This window comes from Physcomitrium patens, chromosome 12 (assembly GCF_059467195.1).
Source record: "Physcomitrium patens ecotype Gransden chromosome 12, ASM5946719v1, whole genome shotgun sequence".
NCBI lineage: Eukaryota > Viridiplantae > Streptophyta > Bryopsida > Funariales > Funariaceae > Physcomitrium > Physcomitrium patens.
The window spans coordinates 6,194,296-6,213,924 of record NC_143421.1 but is presented as its reverse complement, the minus strand read 5'-3'; the positions used below and the strand labels follow the sequence as shown (position 1 = coordinate 6,213,924).

Sequence of the window (19,629 nt, the reverse complement as noted above, 5' to 3'; positions counted from 1 at the left end):
TGATTTTAAAACTTTTTGATAAATTGAAACAAGCAAAGATCTATACAAAAATAGATCTACGAGGAGCATATAACTTAGTACACATTAAAAAAAAAAAAAAAAAAAAAAAAGATTAATGGAAAATTACGTTTCAAATCACATATGGGCATTTTGAATATAATGTCATGCCTTTTGGACTCACAAATGCACCAATTGCTTTTCAACAACTAATAAATAATATCTTTTGTGAGTTTCTTAGTGATTTTTTTGTTTGTTATTTGGATGATATTTTAATCTATTTTAAGAACTCATAAGAGCATAAAGTCCATGTTTGTCATGTGTTATAAAAATTTAGAGATGTAAAATTATATGCAAAGTTTAAAAAGTTTATATTCCACATTACTCAAGTTGATTTTTTAGGATACATCATTTCAAATGAAGGACTAAAAATGGATCTAAAGAAGGTTCAAACTATCATGCTCTGAAAGATTTCAAAAATAATAAGGGACGAATAATGTTTTTTGAGCTTTGCCAATTACTATTGAATCTGCATGAAAAAAAATTCTCAAATTGTAGCTCCACTTTCACGTTTGACTTGTAAAGACAAACTTCAGTAGAATAAAGAAGTCAAAGCATCATTTGTTGCTTTGAAGAAGGAATTTACTTCTATACCAACTTTATATTGTGTCAATTTTTTTAAGATTTCTTTTATGGAAATAAATACATCAAACTTTGCCTTTGGTGCAATACTGTCACAAATAGGAATAGATGACAAACTCTATCTAGTAGCTTTGTATTCCAAAAAAATTTCAACAATTGAGATTAATTATGAGATCTATAATAAAAAAAACTTCTTGCAATTATGGATTCATTTCAAGAATGGCATAATTATCTAGAAAGTACTTTAAGTCTAGTCATAGTATATACAAATCACAAGAACTTTAGGTATTTTATGTCGATATGTATTTTAAATCGTTATCAATCTTGTTGGAGCATGTCTTTATTAAGATTTGATTTCAAGATGACATATTAATTTCAAAAATAACAAATTTTATTAAATGTTCTTTCTAGATGCTCTTATCTTGTACCAAAAGAAGGAGATGTATATTTTTATTAACAAAAAATAATCCTCTTAAAGCTACAATATTTTTATCTTTAAGCAATGAAATCAATATTAATTATTAATTTGACCTTTGTCAAACAAATTCAAATAAGTATGTATCACGGACACAAAATACAGACTTGAAATCTAACAAGAAGTTCAAGAAGAAGTGGCAGAACTAGATTAAACAGATGAGTACAAGAACAACACCAGAAAGGTGAGCTAGAACTCCAAGAGATGTGTTGTCGAGACTGAAGAACCCTTCAGTCTCGACTCCTATATATACTACTGAATAGGAAGCTTCTCGAGCTACTTCCGCTAACTAGGACGCTTCTCCAACAACTTCTACTAATCAGGAAACTTCTCGAGCAACTTCCTAGAATCTATCAGAATATTCTAGAACCTTCTAAGAATATTCTAGAACCTTCTAAGAGAATCTTTAGGGAATATTCTAAGAATCTTTTAGAACCTTCTAAAGGAATCTTTAGAGAATCTTTAGAGAATATTCTAGAAGAATATTCGAAGAATCTTCTAATGTATGTCCATGACATCACCTCCTCTTCTAACTTCGAGGTCTCCGAGAAGCAATGTTGTTATCAGTCAATACCAACGCAAGAAAATGAAAATCTGTCGCATCACATCCGCTATGAATTCCAATTGTTGTTCGCGAGGCAAATGATTCATCGGCCCTTGGAGCCAACGATAGTGACCAACACCTTCAACCTCTGACCAAGCGTGGACTTCTGTGTCTTCATTGTGAAACTGTCCTCCAAACACACCTTCTGGCTGACCGTCGTAGGCAGGCTCGACCTCAAATACAATTACTAGCAATCTGTTGCTCGGTATCCTCCGACGTCGTCGTGGTGCAGGCGGTTCTTCATCTCGCGGTCGTCTTTGTGAGCTAGTCGCTTGAGATGACATAACAAGTGTAGTATCTTGACTATCCATGTCCAAAGGCTAAAATGATGAGAGCAAATTATAGTTGCTAATAAAGTTCTACACTATCGAACTATGGGTTTTGGAGGTGCCCTCCCCCCTTTTTATGCTACTTGATGGGCAAGCTTCAGCAAGAAGCTATCATTGAATCGGCTTAGGTTTATGAGGATATCGTTGATGAAATTCTTGTACCTTTTTTGGTGCATTGGCAAGATTTTCGGCACGCTCCCACGTTCGTTCATTGATGTCGTATCCACTCCAATGCACTAAATACTCCAATTTTCTCCTATTACGCTGTGAATCTAGTACCTTTTCCACCTCGTATTCCTCATGGTTTTCAATTTCGATACTTGGTGGCGGACTTTGTACTCTTTGGGGAAAAGCTGACTCTCGATAAGGTTCCAACAAAGACACGTGAAAGACTGGATGTACCTTCATAGTAGCTGGTAACTCCAGACGATATGCCATCGGATTGATCTGCTTCCCGATAACAAATGGCCCTAATTTCCGATAGTCCAATTTGTCACATGGCCGCTTGGTCTTGATATTCCGTCGAAGAAGCCATACTTTACTTCCAACTTTAAAAGTAGGCGCCTCATTTCGATATTTATCTGCAGATGCCTTGTAACTCTCTTGGGCAGATTGCAATTGAAGCTTCAACGTCGCTTGAAGCTCCGATAGTTGCTTCACAAATCCTTCAGCTGCTGGGTTGTTATTTGCTGAAGAACTCAATAAATCGAGCTTGGGGTGGTATCCGTAGTTGGAGAAGAATGGTGTTTGTTGAGTTGACGCATGAAGAGTGTTGTTGTATGCGAACTCAGCAAGCGGTAGATATGCAGTCCAATCATCTTGTTGATAGTTGATGCTGCATCGTAAATATTGCTCCAAAACTTGATTCACCCGCTCCGTTTGATCGTCAGTTTGAGGATGAAAAGCCGAAGAGAGCTTAATATCCACCTTCAATATCTCAAAGAGGGACCTCCAAAACTTGGATACAAACTGAGTACCTCGATCCGACACGATATCATCTGGTAGACCATGATAACGATATATGTTATCAAGAAAGAGTCTTGTGGTGTCTTCACTTGACGATGTTTTCTTGCAAGGCACGAAATGCGCCATCTTTGTAAATCGATCCACCACAACAAAGATGCTGTCAAATGAATTCGATGGCGGTAGGTCCGTAATGAAGTCCATAGAAACTGAAGACCATGGTCGGTGCGGAATAGGCAATGGCTGGAGAAGTCCATACGGACGATGTCGAGGGATCTTAGATCTTGAACAAACATCACAAGAAAGGACAAATTCCTTCACATCCTTCCACATTTGAGGCCACCAAAAATCTCGTGAAATGAGCTCCAAAGTCTTGTTGAATCCAAAATGTCCCGCAGCTGGAAAGTCGTGGCGAGATTGAAGTACTCGGAGTCGAGTTGGTCCTTTCGGGATATACAACCGCTCCTCAAAATACAGAAGATCTCCCTCCACCTTAAACTTGTCATTATCGACACGTTGTTTGATGTCAAGAGCTATAGAATCCTCAATGGTCGCAGTACGTACCTCGCTGAGGAAGCTGTCATCGATAGTTGCAACAGTAGCAAAAATCCTGAATTTTTCTGGTTTCAACAATGTTGTACATTGTTGATCAAACGCTGCTTCTCCAGCCTTTGGCACAAGATACGATCTCCTCAATAATGCGTCAGATAATCCTTGCTGTTTTCCAGGGCGGTAGGTGATAATAAAGTCAAATCGTGATAGAGACATATTCCATCGAGCTTGACGACGATTCAAAATTCGAGCTGTCATGAAGTACTCCAAATTCTTGTGGTCCGTATAAACAGTCACTGGATGTGCAGCTCCTTCGAGGAAGTGACGCCACTCTTAGAAGGCATCCACTATAGCAAGCAGCTCTTTGTCGTGGATCTCGTAGTTGATCTCAGCAGCACAGAACTTTCGTGAATAGAACGCAACTGGGTGAAGCTTCTTGTCTATGCCCATCTGTGAAAGCACAGCTCCCAAAGCAAAATCTGAAGCATCGGTCTCTAAATAGAAAGCCTTTGCAAAGTCAGGGTGTACCAAGATTGGAGCCGTAGTGAATGCCGTCTTGAGATCTTGAAATGCTTTTGCTGCTTGTGATCCCCATTCGAGCTTGTCTTTGCTTGTTAGACGCGTGAGTGGTGCAGCAACTTGAGAATAATTCTTGATGAAGATCCGATAGAAGTTAGCAAATCCAAGAAAACACTGAACATCTCTAACCGTCTTCGGAACTTTCCAAGATATAATTGCTTCTACCTTTTTTGGATCCATCTTCAAGCCCTATGTAGTCGCAATGAAGCCCAAAAATTCCATCTCATTCTGGTGAAATTGACACTTCTCCAACTTGGCGTAGAGTCCTCGTTCGCGTAGTTTTTCAAGAACCAAACAAACGTGCTTCTCATGTTCTTCTTCATTCTTGGAAAATATCAAAATATCATCCAGATAGATGACAACAAAGTCATCGAGGTACTCCCGAAAGATGTTGTTCATCATATGTTGAAAGATCGCTGGAGCATTGGTAAGACCAAAAGGCATGACATTGTACTCAAAATGGCCATACCTTGTACGAAAGGCTGTCTTCCATTCATCTCCTTCTTTGATTCGCACAAGGTTGTAGGCTCCTCTTAAATCAATCTTTGTAAAAATCCTTGCACGTCCAAGTTGATCTAAGAGGCCGGAGATCAAAGGTAAGGGATAGCGATTTTTCTTGGTCACCTTGTTGAGTCCTCGGTAGTCCACGCACATCCGCAGTGAACCATCCTTTTTCTTCACGAATAGGATTGGTGCTCCAACTGGCGTCTTTGAATGTCGAATAAAATTCTTGGCTAGATTCTCATCGATGTACTTCCGCAATTCTGCCAACTCCGTCTACGATAGGTTATATATTGGACCAAAAGGTGGTTGCGCTCCTTCCTCTAAGTCTATGGCGCAATCATATGGTCGATGTTCCGGCAGTATATCGGCGTTCTTCTTCTGAAACACGTCTTCAAAATCCCTATATTGCTCTGGTATATTCGATGTTGAGATATTCTCGCCGCTAGTTGGAGCTGCATAAATGACAAAGGGTGCGCCTTCCTTGGACGATCTTAGGAACGCTCTCGCTCCAATAAACATGGATTTCTTCATGTAGGTTCTACCAACAGGTTTATTATTATTTTTTTCAGGAAATGTTATCCTTCGTAGCCTCCAATCAATGGACGGATTATGATCTTCTAACCAAGAAAGACCAAGGATAACAGGGCTTGATGGGATTCTAATAATATTAAAAATAACGTGACTACTATGGTCCTTAAACACCACTTCTATAGGTTCTGATTCGTGGGTAACGTTGCCTGACAATAAGGGTCGTCCATCTATCACCTCTACGTGAACAGGTTTGGACTTCTGTATTAAATGGATCTTGTTGCGTTTAGCAAACTCTTCATCTAAAAAACAAGTAGATGCCCCCGAATCCAATAAAGCTAAAGTTTTTTGTTTTTGAGGGCCTAAAAACAAAGGAATTGTAAAACAACGGGCAGGTTGGACAGAGAAGGAGGAACCTGATTATTGTCGTGATATTAGATTGTCCAGCCGCACGGTTCCTATTGTGGCTGGGCGTCGTCGTTTTCCGGAATCATTGCACTTCTAGTCTTGACAAGGTGCCAATTTTGCTTCTTGGGGCAATTTCCAACCTTGTGACCTTCTTCTCCACAGTACAAACATAACCCTTCCTCCATATGCCGTTTCTTCTCTGTTGGAGTAAGAGATCGGACACGCGCCGTGTCGATTTGCATGTCTGTTGCCTCCGAATGTGAGTTTAAGCTATTTGCAGACATAGTCACGTCGTAACGAGTCATTTGGTGTCTTGGACGTTGGTCTTGGCGACGCTGGAATAGGCGGTTGTCACACTTTACAGCTTGGCTAATAGCTTCGTTGAGCGTTTGAGGATCAGGAAGAGATAACAGCAAGTCGTTCACATCATCCTTCAAGCCCCAATAAAACTGACTCACCAACGCCTCTTCACCCCAATTAATGTCACTTGCCAATTGTCTAAAATCCGAGGCATAGACTGATGCAGAGCGTGTTCCTTGTCGTAGCGATCGGATCTTTGTTGTAGCCCATCGAACTTTATCATGCTCGCCAAATGCTTCTGCAAACGCCTCCAAGAACGTTTCAAAGTTGCTCAGGATTGGCGATCGCTTCTCGAACAAGGGAGTAAACCAAGACAGAGCTTGTGCTGTAAGCAAGGTTCCAACAAGCCCAACACACACTTCCACCGTCGGATAACGTTCGGGCTGTAAAATTGTTATCAACCTGATTTGGTTGACAAAACCTCGAAACTTGGAACGAGTTCCATCAAACTTATCCGGAAGACTAACTCGAGGCTCCTTTCGTTGTAGGACTACTCGATCTTGTTGAAATGGAGGTAGAACTGCTTCTTTTGGCGCAGAAGTTTGAAGCTGATATGCTTTAGATGGCGCTATCCCAAATGCTCCATTGTTATGGAGTCCTACCATGACTCCTTCGATCTCTGTTGTCCTATGTGACAACGAGGCAAGAACATTTATGATGGCGTCTAGTTTGGATTCCAAACTTTCAGCCATTTTAATGTCTTAACCTTCGGCTAACCTTCAGAAAGAAGAAAAAAGAGTTTTGACAAGAGGACAATATTGGTTCAGAGGAGAGTACTCCGCAACCTCTAAAACGCCTTAAGACTCCAAGATGAGGGGTAATCCACTCTCTCCAAGAAGAATAAGGCTCCAATATTGAGAAAGAAGACATATCAGTTTAGAGGAGGGTAATCCGCAACCTCTAAAACACTAGCACACCTTCAAGAAGAGGGGTAATCCACTCTCTAACAAGAAGGAACTAGCTCTGATACTAGTGAAAATGCAGTCTCGACAAACTGTCACGGACACAAAATACAGACTTGAAATCTAACAAGAAGTTCAAGAAGAAGTGGCAGAACTAGATTAAACAGATGAGTACAAGAACAACACCAGAAAGGTGAGCTAGAACTCCAAGAGATGTGTTGTCGAGACTGAAGAACCCTTCAGCCTCGACTCCTATATATACTACTGAATAGGAAGCTTCTCGAGCTACTTCCGCTAACTAGGACGCTTCTCCAACAACTTCTACTAATTAGGAAACTTCTCGAGCAACTTCCTAGAATCTATCAGAATATTCTAGAACCTTCTAAGAATATTCTAGAACCTTCTAAGAGAATCTTTAGGGAATATTCTAAGAATCTTTTAGAACCTTCTAAAGGAATCTTTAGAGAATCTTTAGAGAATATTTTAGAAGAATATTCGAAGAATCTTCCAATGTATGTCCATGACAGTATGTCCTCTAATCGTCTTATTCATAATATCAAGAATCTTTCTTCTAAGTCTCATCATGTTTCAAAGTTTGAGTTCAAGAACAATCTTCTTTATTTTGAAGAACTCTTATATGTTTCAAAGTTTGAATTCAAGAACAACCTTCTTTATTTTGAAGAATTCTTATATGTTTCAATAGAAGAAACACGTTTACATGTTCTTTGAGTATGTCATGACTTTTTAATAGTGGGACATTTTGAATACAACAAGACTTTAGAGCTTATATGTAGAGATTTTTGGTGGCTACAAATGTAGAAGGTGGTAAAAGACTCTGTCCAGTCATGTGACATTTTTTCAAGATTAAAAACTCCTTGTCATCAATCTTGTGGACTTCTCTAAGTCTTGTCTATACTTGAACAATGATGGTCTTTTATTTCTATGGATTTTATTATACATCTTTCAGATTCAAGTTCATATGACTATATATTCATAATCATAAATTTCTTCACCAAAATGGCTTATTTTGTACCATGTATAAAATCTATTTCAGGTGAAGAAATAGCTAAGCTTTTCATTGATAATATCCATTGCTATTATAGATTTTCAAAGGATATTATATCAAATAGGAAGACTCAATTTGTATCAAGATTTTAGAGAACCTTATTCAAGATTCTAAATGTGGATATAAAGCTTTTTTTTTCTTTTCATCCTCAAACTGATGGACAAACAAAATGAGTGAATCAAGTTCTAGAGCAGTATTTGAGGTGTACTATCAGTTATCATTGAGATGATTGGACAACTCTTTTGCCATTGTGAGAATTTCTATACAATAATTTGATATATTCTTCTACTTAACAAACACTTTTTTTTGCCAATTATAATATCTTGTTTATTAGCATAGATATGATATTAGTGAATGCACATAGGAATTAAAAAAAAAAAATCTTACAAAGGCCTTAACAATAATCAAATAACATGGTAATCTTCTTGTTCTAATCTAAAAAACTATCGATGGCTAAGAGGACCTATCAACCATCTTCAAAGAGAACAAAGTTCAAAGTATGTGGCAAATACAATTTGTTGTATCTTAGATTTCTTCAACATAAGAAGATTACTCCTTATGGAACTCATCTCTAGAAAGGAGGGCTAATCTTACAGACATACATAGGTACTCTAATAAATATCTATATGATTAAGTAACAGTAGGTAGAAGTAAAATAAACGTAAATGAATTTCATAAGACCTTCTAGAGAAGCTTCTTAAAAGCTTTATAGATGCTGCTTTGACTTTACATATGTTTGTAATTGATTAGTAGGTTAGAAACTTAGTCAACAAGTTAACTACATGTTGATAACTTATGGAACAAGCTAACTATGTGGCGCACATATAGAAAATTTGCTTTGCAAGTTAAGATATGTGTCTTGCAAAGTCAACACATTTTGGAGGTCCTATAGAACATTGCCACATAGCTCTTAGTTAAGAATATATATGGAGGCAAGAGTGAAGCCTTCTTTACTCTTGTTAATGCCGTTCTAGAGTTTAGTCTTATTTTAAAACTTTTTAGTCTTTTTATTTTTGGCAATAGCCATTCTAGTTTAATATTATATCATCTTTGAGTGACTTTTTAGTTCTCTTCAGTGACACAAGTGTGTATTGAGGATTTTCTTTCTTCAAGATTTATGTCCTTGACACAACATAATATAAAAGATATGCTATAAGATAATATGAAAGTTTATCTATATATATATATATATATATATATATATATATATATATATATATATATATATATATATATATATAATTATTATTATTATTATTATATATGTATTATGATACAAAATCATGATTTTTGTGGTAAGTGGAATATATAAATTGTTATGAATCTTTGTTTTAATTATTGTATAAGTTTATTTTAATATATATATATATATATACATTCTTTAAAAAATAAATTATACTATCTTGTTGTTTTAAAAACAAATAAGTGGATCCTATTGTAATTTGATAATCTTTTAAATATTATAAATATGATGTGATTTCACAAATATTGTGCAATGTTACACAATTGCCATTATATCTCATAACTTGTTGATTTATATTGATCTTACATTTTTTTAAATTTCAATTTAATACATTCAGTTGATGACATCTTGTAATTTAAACATTATCTTGAATCATTGAAAGAATTCAAAATTGTGATAATACCACACAACATTTTAAACCATAATATAATTTCATATATTTTTTCTTGCTAATATGATATCTTTCATCTCAGTAATTGATGAATAATATATATATATATATATATATATATATGTATATTATTAGTACCACAAGATGTAATTCTTAAAACCAAAAAATAAAAAAAATACAATGTGATGAGGTTGTGAGAAAAACAACAATAAAATGAATTATTTGCAAAAGAAAATGGATTTAAAAGAGGAATGTATGCTTCTAATAGTATTGGACATACAAAAACAAAATATTATTTTATTTTTGAAGATAGATACAAAAAAAACATTGGTGTTCTTTGTTTATATCAAGAACTACTTATATCACCAACTACATTTGTCTCTCCTCTTCCAATAATTAATCATCTAACAAATAACAATCTTCAATAATTTATCAACTCCAACTATAAGCTTCTAAATTTGTATCTAAATTTGTTTGTTTTTTTGATAATTTATAATCTTTGATGATTAATACTTCTTTTCTACAACATATAAAAATAATTAGCAAAGAATGAATCATATCTTTAAATCCAAGATTACAAAGGTCAATGTTTCTATGGTATGCACTTAAATCAGATTTTTATTAAATTATATTATTTTTGCATGATTTGTATAAGTGAAAATACCTTCCATTGGTTTTGTTATATACTTGACTCAACAGGAGAAATACTTAGAGAATACCAATTTTTATGAAAAGTTTTAAAATACAGATTCTTTTCATCTGTATTTAAATTTGAGAAATATAAATTAGAACATTCTACTTCTATTATTATATTAAATTGTAGCAGGACTTTGCTCCTTGAAGGATGGAATTCTAACTACAATTAAAAAATAACTTAGAATTCTATTCTTCCAAATAAAAAAAATAAAAATCTATATAGTTTATATAAATCCAAAATGACGTACAAGATATTGGAATTAAACTAGACAAAATAATAGTCTAAAATCACAAAATACATCAATCAATGAATTGACAATTCATTAACTGATAGTGACAAACTAACTATCATAGACTTGGAAGTCCATCCAAACAGCAAGGTGTTAATACCTTGCAATTAATTTAATTATATTAATTACTCATTGTATTACATGTATACACTAATTAGTGTACCTGGTAAATTACTGTTGTGTCGAAAAATAAAAATTTAAAAGAAAGGCGTGCGAGGAGAGGGGTGGGAGGCTCACAGTCGCGGTCCATGGGGGTGGTGGGACCGTGTGTCGGGAGATTCGGGATGAACTTGATTCTCGAGCTTTGGGGTATTTTGTGGTAATGCCCGGAGCCAGATATCAAACCAACCGAGCTCTCTCTCGCTCTCTTAAGGAAGGAAGCTAGAGCTTGGCGTAGCGTCGTCGGCCATTTTGGAGTTTCTTACCACGATCTCTCACTATTTGCAGCGGCGTCGCAGCTCGTTCAATCGATCGTGATTTCGTTGCCGAGATTATGTGATTTCTGCTGCATGTGCTGTGCTTTCGGTGAATTTTTGTGAGCGCCTTTTGTATCTGCTTGATTAGGGAGAATTTGATTGTTCTGCATTATGAAGTTTGAGTTGTGGATTTGACCTCTTGGAACAGAAAAGCCCGATGATGCTATTTGTTTCACAAGGACGTTGTTTCTAATACTCTTGGAATTCGCTGCTCTAAGGTTTGCTGGTGTGGCTAAGTGATTCAATGTTATTAATGCTCGTAGAATTGGCAGCGTTTGCTAGGTTGCGTTCAGACGCGTCAGGTGCGGAGCGAAAATGTCGGGGAAGGAAACGGAGTTAGAGTGTAACGAAGAAAGGAGTCAAATTACGACCAACTCCCATGCTGATTTGCTGGTTGTTGGACCTGGAGTGCTTGGTAGTCTTGTAGGCCGACGTTGGTTAGAGGTAGGAGACCTGCGTTTGGAATCACGCTTCATCATTAAGCCCTTTTATTGTGATGCGTATCGATTTCAAAGCGATGTAGCTTGGTTCACTTAGTTGGAGTGTGATATGAGCGTGTAGCTCTATGACACATTAAACTGTTGGTGAACTCTAGGTAGTTTAAGAAAGACGATGTAAATCTGGTGCGTGTCTCCAAAGAAGTTGACATTGGTGTGGTATGGTGTGGTGTTCAGCTGCATGAAGGGTGTAGAGTTGTGGGACAGACGAATACCACCAACCGACATGAAGAATTGCTGTCGCTCGGCATTTTTCCAGTCACAAAGGATTCTCATTCTGGAGACAAATTTCCTTATGTGATATTCTGCGCTCCACCGTCTGGTAGTGAGAATTACGCAGCAGAAGTCAGGTTGTAAGATTTTCTGCTCTACAAATGGATTGAATCATTTTAACCAGAATAATTGTGGCATGCGAATTTATTTAATGCACTTAAGTTTAATTTGTGGTATAAGAAAAAAATTGCGACAAATCAACTTACCAGCTCCGCACTGTCGGTATATCGATTGTGCAGGGCAGCAGCTCAGAGGTGGAATGGGGAGGGGTCATTGTTATTCACATCTAGCAGTTTTGTTTATGACGTTCATGACAATGGCCATTGTGATGAGGTAGGCCTCGTCTATACCTTCATGGCCGTGTGTCTCTCACTCATGTGCTTGCTTCTTTGTTGATTGGTCACAGCCTACACCTGTGCAGTTAATGTTTAAGTCATCTTCTGCTCAGATGGAGACATTTATTCATTTATCACCTAGACTTCGGAAACCTAAGATCATTTTATATGTTTTTATATGGACGACGTCTTAAAGTAGATCTGGACGTTTTAAGTCTCTACATGTAGAACGCAAATGTTTTTGCATTTGCAAATAGATGGGAAGTTTAACAGTTATTTTGTGGTGCGAAAATGATTTGTTAAAATAGAGTGCGCCCATAACTGAGAAAGGAACGAGCCCTCGTGGGGATAGATTGCTGAATGCGGAGGAGGAGGTTTTGAAGGTCGATGGAAACGTTGTACGATTGGCAGGCCTATATATATCCTCCACGCATAAAATTTTATATTCTGTGGGGATGCTAAACCATTTCAGTTGGTACAGTAAGTTATTGTTCATGTATTCGAAGTGAAATTTGCCTGCAACTGGTATACTTTATCTTTTGACCTTTTGAATGCCTAAAGAGTGTGTAGGATTTGCTTTAGTATTTCTACCTTCCATGTGCACGTCACTCTTTAGGTGGGAAAAGTAGTCATTGCACAGATTATCACTCAGTTTAGTTGTAGTTGGAATAATGAACAGTTTTCTCCTGTGCTCCATCTGTTTTTATTGCTGCGGAAATTCTCGCAATGTTATCATCAATGCTGAGACCTTGGCGTTGTTTCGATCCGTTAATATTCAAATATACTAGTGTATTATTCTTGATTCAATGTGCACGCTCGGGATCGTGGAGCGCACATGTACTGGCTTCAAAAAGGAACAGTAGATGCCAGGCCCGACCATTTTTTGAATCTTATTCATTATGAGGTGAACCTTTTGAAAACTATTTGCATCATCTTTGGTTTTCTGTGAGCAGTATCTTAATGTCATAGCGTTTGTGACATGCTCTGCACGTGCATTTCAAGCTAAAGGTTTCTATCTTTTGAAAACTTCAGTAATTGCTCGTGAATAGCTGGAGCCTTGGACTGACATGTATTTCAGGCAACAAGTTTTGGTGATCAAAGTAAACTTTTTTGATCGCACGTATCATGGTTCTGACTTTTTCATGTGTCTAGCAGGACTCGGCTGATTTGTGCATCGAAATTTTGCGGAAAAATCTACGTGGTCAAATCTTCATGGGTTGTGATAACACACCTGTTTCTAGGTTAGTGAAGAAAGTATGCCAAATCCTTTCTTTCTACTCATGTTACGATGATAATCTGGTCGGTATTGATGAGTTGTTGCGACAATTTTGTAGGCCCTCGTAACTCTCATTACGTGAAAGTCGTTGCCTGGAGTAATAGATTGAAAACTTTCACAATGCATAGTAATACCTTACTGTTTGTGAATTGCAGGCAGGACATTATGGACATCATGATGCACAGTGGTAAATTTGCAGGAAATTTCCATGGATTCACTAGTAAGTAGCACTGCTCCTTTGTTTATTTTATTTACAAGAATGGATCTGAAGATAAACTCAACGTGTTAAGGGTTGTCTGTTTTAGGAACCTCAGAAAACCATTAACTTTGTGGAATGTTTGTGTCAAGTACTATGCGATGTGCTAAGATGTGAGAAGCGACTCTAAACTTGTCCTGGTTTGTGCGACCTTGTACAGAAAGTGATGGTCCTCTCGGGAAAAAGATGAATAACAGTCAAACTAGGGAAAGACTTGGGTGGCAACCAAAGTACAATAGCTTCAAGGATTACGTTAGCACCTTGTGAGGATGCGGTCTGTTATCTCATTGTCGTCGACTTTCATTCTGTAGACATTTTAAGACAATTTTCTGCCCTATTTCCGCATGGTGACTTCGTTAACCTCATCACTTGGAGAATTTTTGTAGCATCTTAGACAGTGAATTGATTTATCTTATTTCATGTGTCATGGGTGAATGTTTTAACCATGCCATGTCCAGTTTGTGGTAAACGAGCAGTTATTCAGTGTTAATCTGTCAAGTATCATAACTCTGCGCTTTCATCCAGTCATGGATATGGATATTATGATGTACAGTGGGGTACAGAAATAATTCGAATTTTTTTCCAAAGTGAATCAGTGTTAGAAATCACTGAACTTCAAAAAGCTCCAGCAGTTTCAAAAATGAACGCATTTTTGAGCCGTAAAGTGCATTGCGAAGATAGTAGAATCTAGTTTCATGGTGTAACAATTTTTCATTATAAAATTGTGAAAATATACATCAAGAGAGCTTTTTGTTACATACTATCTACCATCTCGTACTACCACCTCCAGCTGCAATCACAGCTTGCATCCTATAAGGCATAGTGGAAATCAATGTATGAAGCCACTCTATAGATATGGTATCCCATATGGATTGAATTTTTTCTATCATTTCTAGCTTACTATTAGGTCTACTATGATGTTTGAGCAAATCTTTTACAACCATCCAAACGTTCTCTATTGGATTCAAGTCCGGTGAATTGGCAGGCCAAAACAACTTTTCTATACCATGAGCACGTCTCCATTGCACTGGCAATGAGTTACGGTGGACTGGAGCACCATCCTCCATCAATATCAATTGCTCAGGGTCATCATGTAAGAAATAAAAGCCAATTAATACTCCTTCATAAACAATAGTGACAAAATCACTTGATGATCTCTTATTTGAAGGAATGGTGACCAATGGAGACTTATCAAAGCCAGTAAAGGCACCCAAACCATCACTGAACTACGCCCAGACTTAAAACTTGGTGCTATACAATCCCAATTATATTTTTCGTACGCCTTCCGCCACACTCTAATTTGCCGTGGATTTTTGCCAGTTTTGAATGACGACTCATCCGTCCAAATAATATTACACCAATCTTCAAACGTCCAACTCTCATAAGCACGTGCAAATGCAAGCTTATCTGCTTTATGTTTGACATTCAAATAGGGCTTTTTAGGTGCTATACAATTTCTAAAACCAAGCTCACGGAGGTAGAGTCGAACAGTAGTTCGGGAAACACTCACCAAGTTTGCAAGTTCTACCAGAGTATGCCTTCTATTTGAACTGACAGCATGACATAACACTCGAAAATCCCGCTCAGACAACTTCCTGGGTCTGCCACATTGTGATTTCAACGACTCCACACTTCCATGGACCTTCCAATGACTCAAGATAGTTGAAATGGTGGAATAGGGAGCACTGAAGACTTCTGCAATGTCCTTACACTTCATCCCAGCCTTCCTCATCCCCACAATCTGATTCTTCTGCATAGGGGACAATGTTCTGTACTTCATGGTGCTTGCTATAAGCCTTCAAACAACACAAACCAACTTCTAGTTTAACAGAGAGGAGTCATTGAAGCTAACGATGTCCAAAACCAAAAAAGAACACTTCTAAAATTTGTATGTGCTTCACAATCTCAATCTGTGGCAGTGCAATGTGCTTCACATCTTCAGATGGATTATATAAGTCACCCCATCCAAGCATTCTATGCTATCACTCCATTTTGCTGGCTGCATGCATGCCTAATTGTAACTGCGATTTTTTAGCTCACCTAACCACTTCCACATTAATCATCACATTTGCAATCTGATTTTGAAGACACATGGCTAATTACATGTAATTAGACACCTCTTGCACTCCAAAAATAGATGGCTAAGTATCGGGGAAAGATTCCTTCCAACATGATCATAGCATTCAATTGAACAACAAGATTTTTTCAGCAAAAGTGGTGCTCTAGAAAAAAATTCGAATTATTTCTGTACCCCACTGTACATAAGAGGAGATGACGGAAAAAGCTTTTAAAGTAGAGGAAGAGTTCTTGAACGAAGAATAATGTTTTTTCCTTGAAAAGTATTCCTCGAACAGGAAACTTAAGGCAACCGTGCGATGATTCCCATCCTGATTTTTTTACTTTTCAGAGTGCTAGACTGGTGAGTCTTGATGTACCACAACATAGAAATGGGAGAGCCCTGCCCAAGTTACATTTGTAGTTAACACCGAGCGTGGTTCATGTTAGTGTTGGTGGATCATTTTCTAGTGTTGAATTATTTAATAATCTGAGGTCTAATGAAGGGTAACACAGCTTTTGCAGTGTTAAAACCTTTCAAATTGGGAATGTCTTGTGAAGATGAGTCCTCGTATTTTTGTCATCGACGTGGCCACAGTTTCTGATACTCAAGTATGCTCTGGTGTGATACTTTTTTCACTTCTGAGATAGTTTCATCACTCACCTGCCGAGGATACAGTGTCTTCGTGGTCATGGTCGCAGAGATAATCTCGACAAATCAACTCTTAGACTCAACTTTGTTCCTAACAAGGCTAGGAGGAACAAGGGTCTTCCTCCTGCTAAGGACTTGCTCTAGGCTGTGATCCTGGAAATATATCACCGATAGTTGATCCTTGAGCAGGACCAGGATCGAATTTCGGACCAATGCTCGATGAGGGGTCAAAGTTTTGAACGACGTAGGGAGCTGGTAATTGCCAAGTTTGCGGCATAACAGGCCGTGCAACGTTTTGCATTTGCACGTTCTGGGTCAATGTGGTGCTCTCCCCTGCTGCATCTTGATGAAGGGTAGAAAGATTGGCCGATCCGACTTCGTGATCACTTTCTGTGCTTCCAAGCGGAGAAACCTGTGATCCTGGTGATGACAGGGTTGAAGAGGGAGGAAAATATGCGGTGGGGCTTGCAGCTACTGACCCTGGATACCACAACATGGATGGACGTATTGACCCTCCAGTTGTCAGCAAGTAAAGCTCCAACTCCTTATGCTTAGGGTTACGACATTCTTCGTCAGAAATGCCTGGGCTTCTCAAGCCTTTGCCATCGTTCTCCTCCTGTTTCATAAGGTCGATCATGTAACCACTATCGATCGCCTGCTGGGCGTTGAAGATTGGGTTCACGAATGTGCTCTCACGTGTGTCGAAAGAGACCCTCCTGTTCGTGGCGGAATCGATGCCGGGTCGCTTCATTCTCTCACAGAAATCCGAATAACGATCGCTGTTTCGTAGGTGTTCATTGATCATCTTAATGGCTTCTTTCAATGCTACAGCTTCGTATTTAAGGTCTCTACGACTTGGCTCAACTTGTCGCAGCTTCGTTACCTTGTTCAAAGCTTTCTCTATCTGCTGTTTTTTTCGCTGAAGTGATGCCTGGATCAATTGCAAGTTAAGATTCACATAGATTTCTTGTCAATCCCGTTGCCGTCGTGGAATTCTAAGGATTGATGACGGTATTTTGAGTATGGTGCATCTGACCCAATTATTACTCACCGAGTACGTGATACCCTGTTTGGATTTCGTTCGTGTTTTCATTGTGATTCGGTCATACCATCGTTGCAGGCCATACTTGAAGCAGCAAAAACAGCATATTGCAACGCCGAAGACAAAGACACCTACAGATGGCATGGTTATCGTAAACGTCCTCATTTCTGGATCCAAACCTGCTAATTCAAAAGAACAGTTTAGGGGATGGTTCTAAATGAAGAATTGAATACAGAAGGTGGGGGCCAAAAATATTGCAGAACGGAGCTTTACAGGTGTTTAGGGATCGGGAGACAACCGAGAATGTGACGGCCATTGGAGTCCTGCGGGGTCGTTCTGGAACACCAAATAATATCCATCACATCGGAGAAAATCGCCATGGCTCTGGGCCTGCTCACTGGGTGACGACGTTGTGATCGCCTTGTAATGTCAAATGGAAGCATCTGGAATCGATAATCGCTACAGGAGCTTAGGTTGTCTGAAAGAGACGAAACAAGGAGTTGTATGTGTCCATGCGAAGGACTTGTCGCTGAAAAAACCAGCGTGGAGTATTAATTTCGACAACTGGTGCGACTTCTGATGACTCTGTGCTACCCAGGTTCGGATCTCCTATTCCAGATGCTTCACTGAGCTTACTCATCCCCCGCTTCTGCGAAAGAGGTTTGTGTCAAAGAGGAACTAAATATGCGCACACACGTACACATATTGCAATATGTACATATCAGATATATACACAAACTGTGAAGTTTTTACACATCGATGCGGATTTAATCAACAGTTCCAGTTTCGTCGCGGCCCTCAATTTCGGGTACACCGCAGTTGTTTGCTTCGTACTGAGCATGTTCGCAAGCGAGAACCAACCATCCTGAACACAATGCACAGGTTATAGTATGCTCTACCGAAGCATTCAAAGGATCGACAGCGTCATATTAATTCGCAATATATGCTGCACCCGGTGGCGCGTCGCTGAGCTCCGCATAGTCGGCTTCACACGGCAGTTCATGAGTTCGTAATAACCAGAATTTAACAGGTTTACCTTGCCGAACTGTGTATTCGGTGAAACAATTCAAATAGCAATGCTGAGCCGCATAACGAAAATCTGTCTCAAGGCGTGTTTATCTTCAGCACCACAGTACTCGAACCTCCCATATAAATACGCCAGCTTACGACAGCTTCCTCTTTCCGTCATGCAGGGGAATCAGGAAATCTACGGAACAAGCAATTGGGATTTGATTGCACAGTTATCAACCGAAAATGTGAGGATGTGATCTTGGAATCAAATTTGCAAGATAGAAAGCGAGATAAGGGTAGAGATCTCAATATTGAAGGAGTTGTGTTCTCGCATTCTTCCGAAGTGTCTCCTCGTTCAAAGACATTTGATGCACGGGTGGCGTCTTGCGAATAGCTTGTGAAAGGTTTAAGGCTGTCAACGATTCCCTCATGACGAAATGCATGTGCCGTAGAAGGAATTGCGGTTGGAGAAAGTACTACCACAATTCGTACATGGGAAGAGGAAGGAGAAGGATTTGGACATCGTCAACACCACACAACACAACAACATTGACCCTCAGACTCGACAATACAGGCGTACGATCCTTGAGCCAGAGTTTCGATGATTTCAATGAAACTAAACCCGGTGAGTATTTCGATTTCGGAATTCCAATCCGTGGTCCTAAAAATTGGCAACTGAAAATTATCCGAGGATCTTTCGAAGTAACTGCTAGCCAGTCAAAGTTTGTCGGCCCCGCGAATTTTCGAATTCCCACGCACGGATTGGCGTTCGTCCTTTTTGAATTCCACCTGCAACTTTGATTGCACAAATCAAACATAACAGAGCAGCTATGGCGCATTAGCCTACGAAGCCAATCCTAGTGTAAGGTTCGATTTCGGAAGGCAAGACTTTGATAAAAAGCAAATCCTTCAGTGAAAGTAAATCCTTCGTGCACCAGAATGATTTCAACCTCGTAAGATCCTTACAATCATACGGCATGCATAAGGATGACCTTACCTATGGCAAGATTTTACCTAAGAAATGGAGAATTTACAACCTTCTCGCCCGTTGAGATCCTGGGTTAGGGCTAACCGCGTCTCTTGGGTGTGACGAGGCTACAAAATCACCAAACTCGATAAGCCTCTTCGATTTGCCCTGTGAGATTGTCATTTCGTGCGTTAATTGAATCATATTCTAAGTCACAGTCTATCCCCTGGATTGATGTGTGTTGATTACCATGATTCTCG

At 38.6% G+C, this 19,629-nt stretch overlaps 2 protein-coding genes across 10 annotated transcripts; one reads left to right on the top strand and one right to left on the bottom strand.

Annotated features, from left to right (window-relative positions):
* Nucleotides 1-10,886: 10,886 nt before the first annotated feature.
* LOC112289953 (uncharacterized) lies at nucleotides 10,887-14,062 on the top strand. 3 transcript variants are annotated; one of them, XM_024535720.3, is made up of 9 exons: nucleotides 10,887-11,024; nucleotides 11,278-11,449; nucleotides 11,680-11,852; nucleotides 12,015-12,108; nucleotides 12,419-12,529; nucleotides 12,925-13,014; nucleotides 13,266-13,351; nucleotides 13,542-13,606; nucleotides 13,803-14,062. In XM_024535720.3, exons 2-9 carry the CDS (start codon nucleotides 11,321-11,323, stop codon nucleotides 13,907-13,909), a joined length of 855 nt encoding a protein of 284 aa, XP_024391488.1. In that variant the 5' UTR covers nucleotides 10,887-11,024; nucleotides 11,278-11,320; the 3' UTR covers nucleotides 13,910-14,062. The 3 variants fall into 3 exon arrangements, with proteins under 3 accessions (XP_024391488.1, XP_024391487.1, XP_024391486.1); XM_024535719.3 differs by having other exon boundaries at nucleotides 10,887-11,054; XM_024535718.3 differs by having other exon boundaries at nucleotides 10,887-11,064.
* A 2,002-nt stretch (nucleotides 14,063-16,064) lies between these two features.
* On the bottom strand, nucleotides 16,065-19,561 carry LOC112289463 (uncharacterized). 7 transcript variants are annotated; one of them, XM_073537903.2, is made up of 5 exons: nucleotides 18,428-19,402; nucleotides 18,145-18,256; nucleotides 17,690-18,040; nucleotides 17,401-17,570; nucleotides 16,065-17,268 (listed from the first exon to the last, which is right to left on the bottom strand). In XM_073537903.2, the coding sequence occupies exons 3-5, from the start codon at nucleotides 17,832-17,834 to the stop codon at nucleotides 16,477-16,479; spliced, it is 1,107 nt and encodes a 368-aa protein (XP_073394004.1). In that variant the 5' UTR covers nucleotides 17,835-18,040; nucleotides 18,145-18,256; nucleotides 18,428-19,402; the 3' UTR covers nucleotides 16,065-16,476. The 7 variants fall into 7 exon arrangements, with proteins under 7 accessions (XP_073394004.1, XP_090110807.1, XP_090110809.1 ...); XM_090254681.1 differs by having other exon boundaries at nucleotides 16,065-17,280; nucleotides 18,147-18,256; nucleotides 18,428-19,399; XM_090254683.1 differs by lacking the exons at nucleotides 18,145-18,256; nucleotides 18,428-19,402 and adding an exon at nucleotides 19,417-19,561 and having other exon boundaries at nucleotides 16,065-17,280.
* Nucleotides 19,562-19,629: the final 68 nt, after the last annotated feature.

What these genes read in the sequence shown, in the direction of transcription:
- LOC112289463 (XM_090254683.1), bottom strand. Translation starts at nt 17,834, where the DNA reads ATGCTTCCATTTGACATTACAAGGCGATCACAACGTCGTCACCCAGTG. An exon ending in CAATGGCCGTCACATTCTCG is followed by an intron (nt 17,571 to 17,689) that starts GTTGTCTCCCGA and finishes TTGAATTAGCAG; the next exon opens with GTTTGGATCCAGAAATGAGG. An exon ending in AACAGGGTATCACGTACTCG is followed by an intron (nt 17,281 to 17,400) that starts GTGAGTAATAAT and finishes CAATTGATCCAG; the next exon opens with GCATCACTTCAGCGAAAAAA.
- LOC112289953 (XM_024535720.3), top strand. Translation starts at nt 11,321, where the DNA reads ATGTCGGGGAAGGAAACGGAGTTAGAGTGTAACGAAGAAAGGAGTCAA. An exon ending in ACAATGGCCATTGTGATGAG is followed by an intron (nt 12,109 to 12,418) that starts GTAGGCCTCGTC and finishes TTGTTAAAATAG; the next exon opens with AGTGCGCCCATAACTGAGAA. An exon ending in TGAATCTTATTCATTATGAG is followed by an intron (nt 13,015 to 13,265) that starts GTGAACCTTTTG and finishes TGTGTCTAGCAG; the next exon opens with GACTCGGCTGATTTGTGCAT.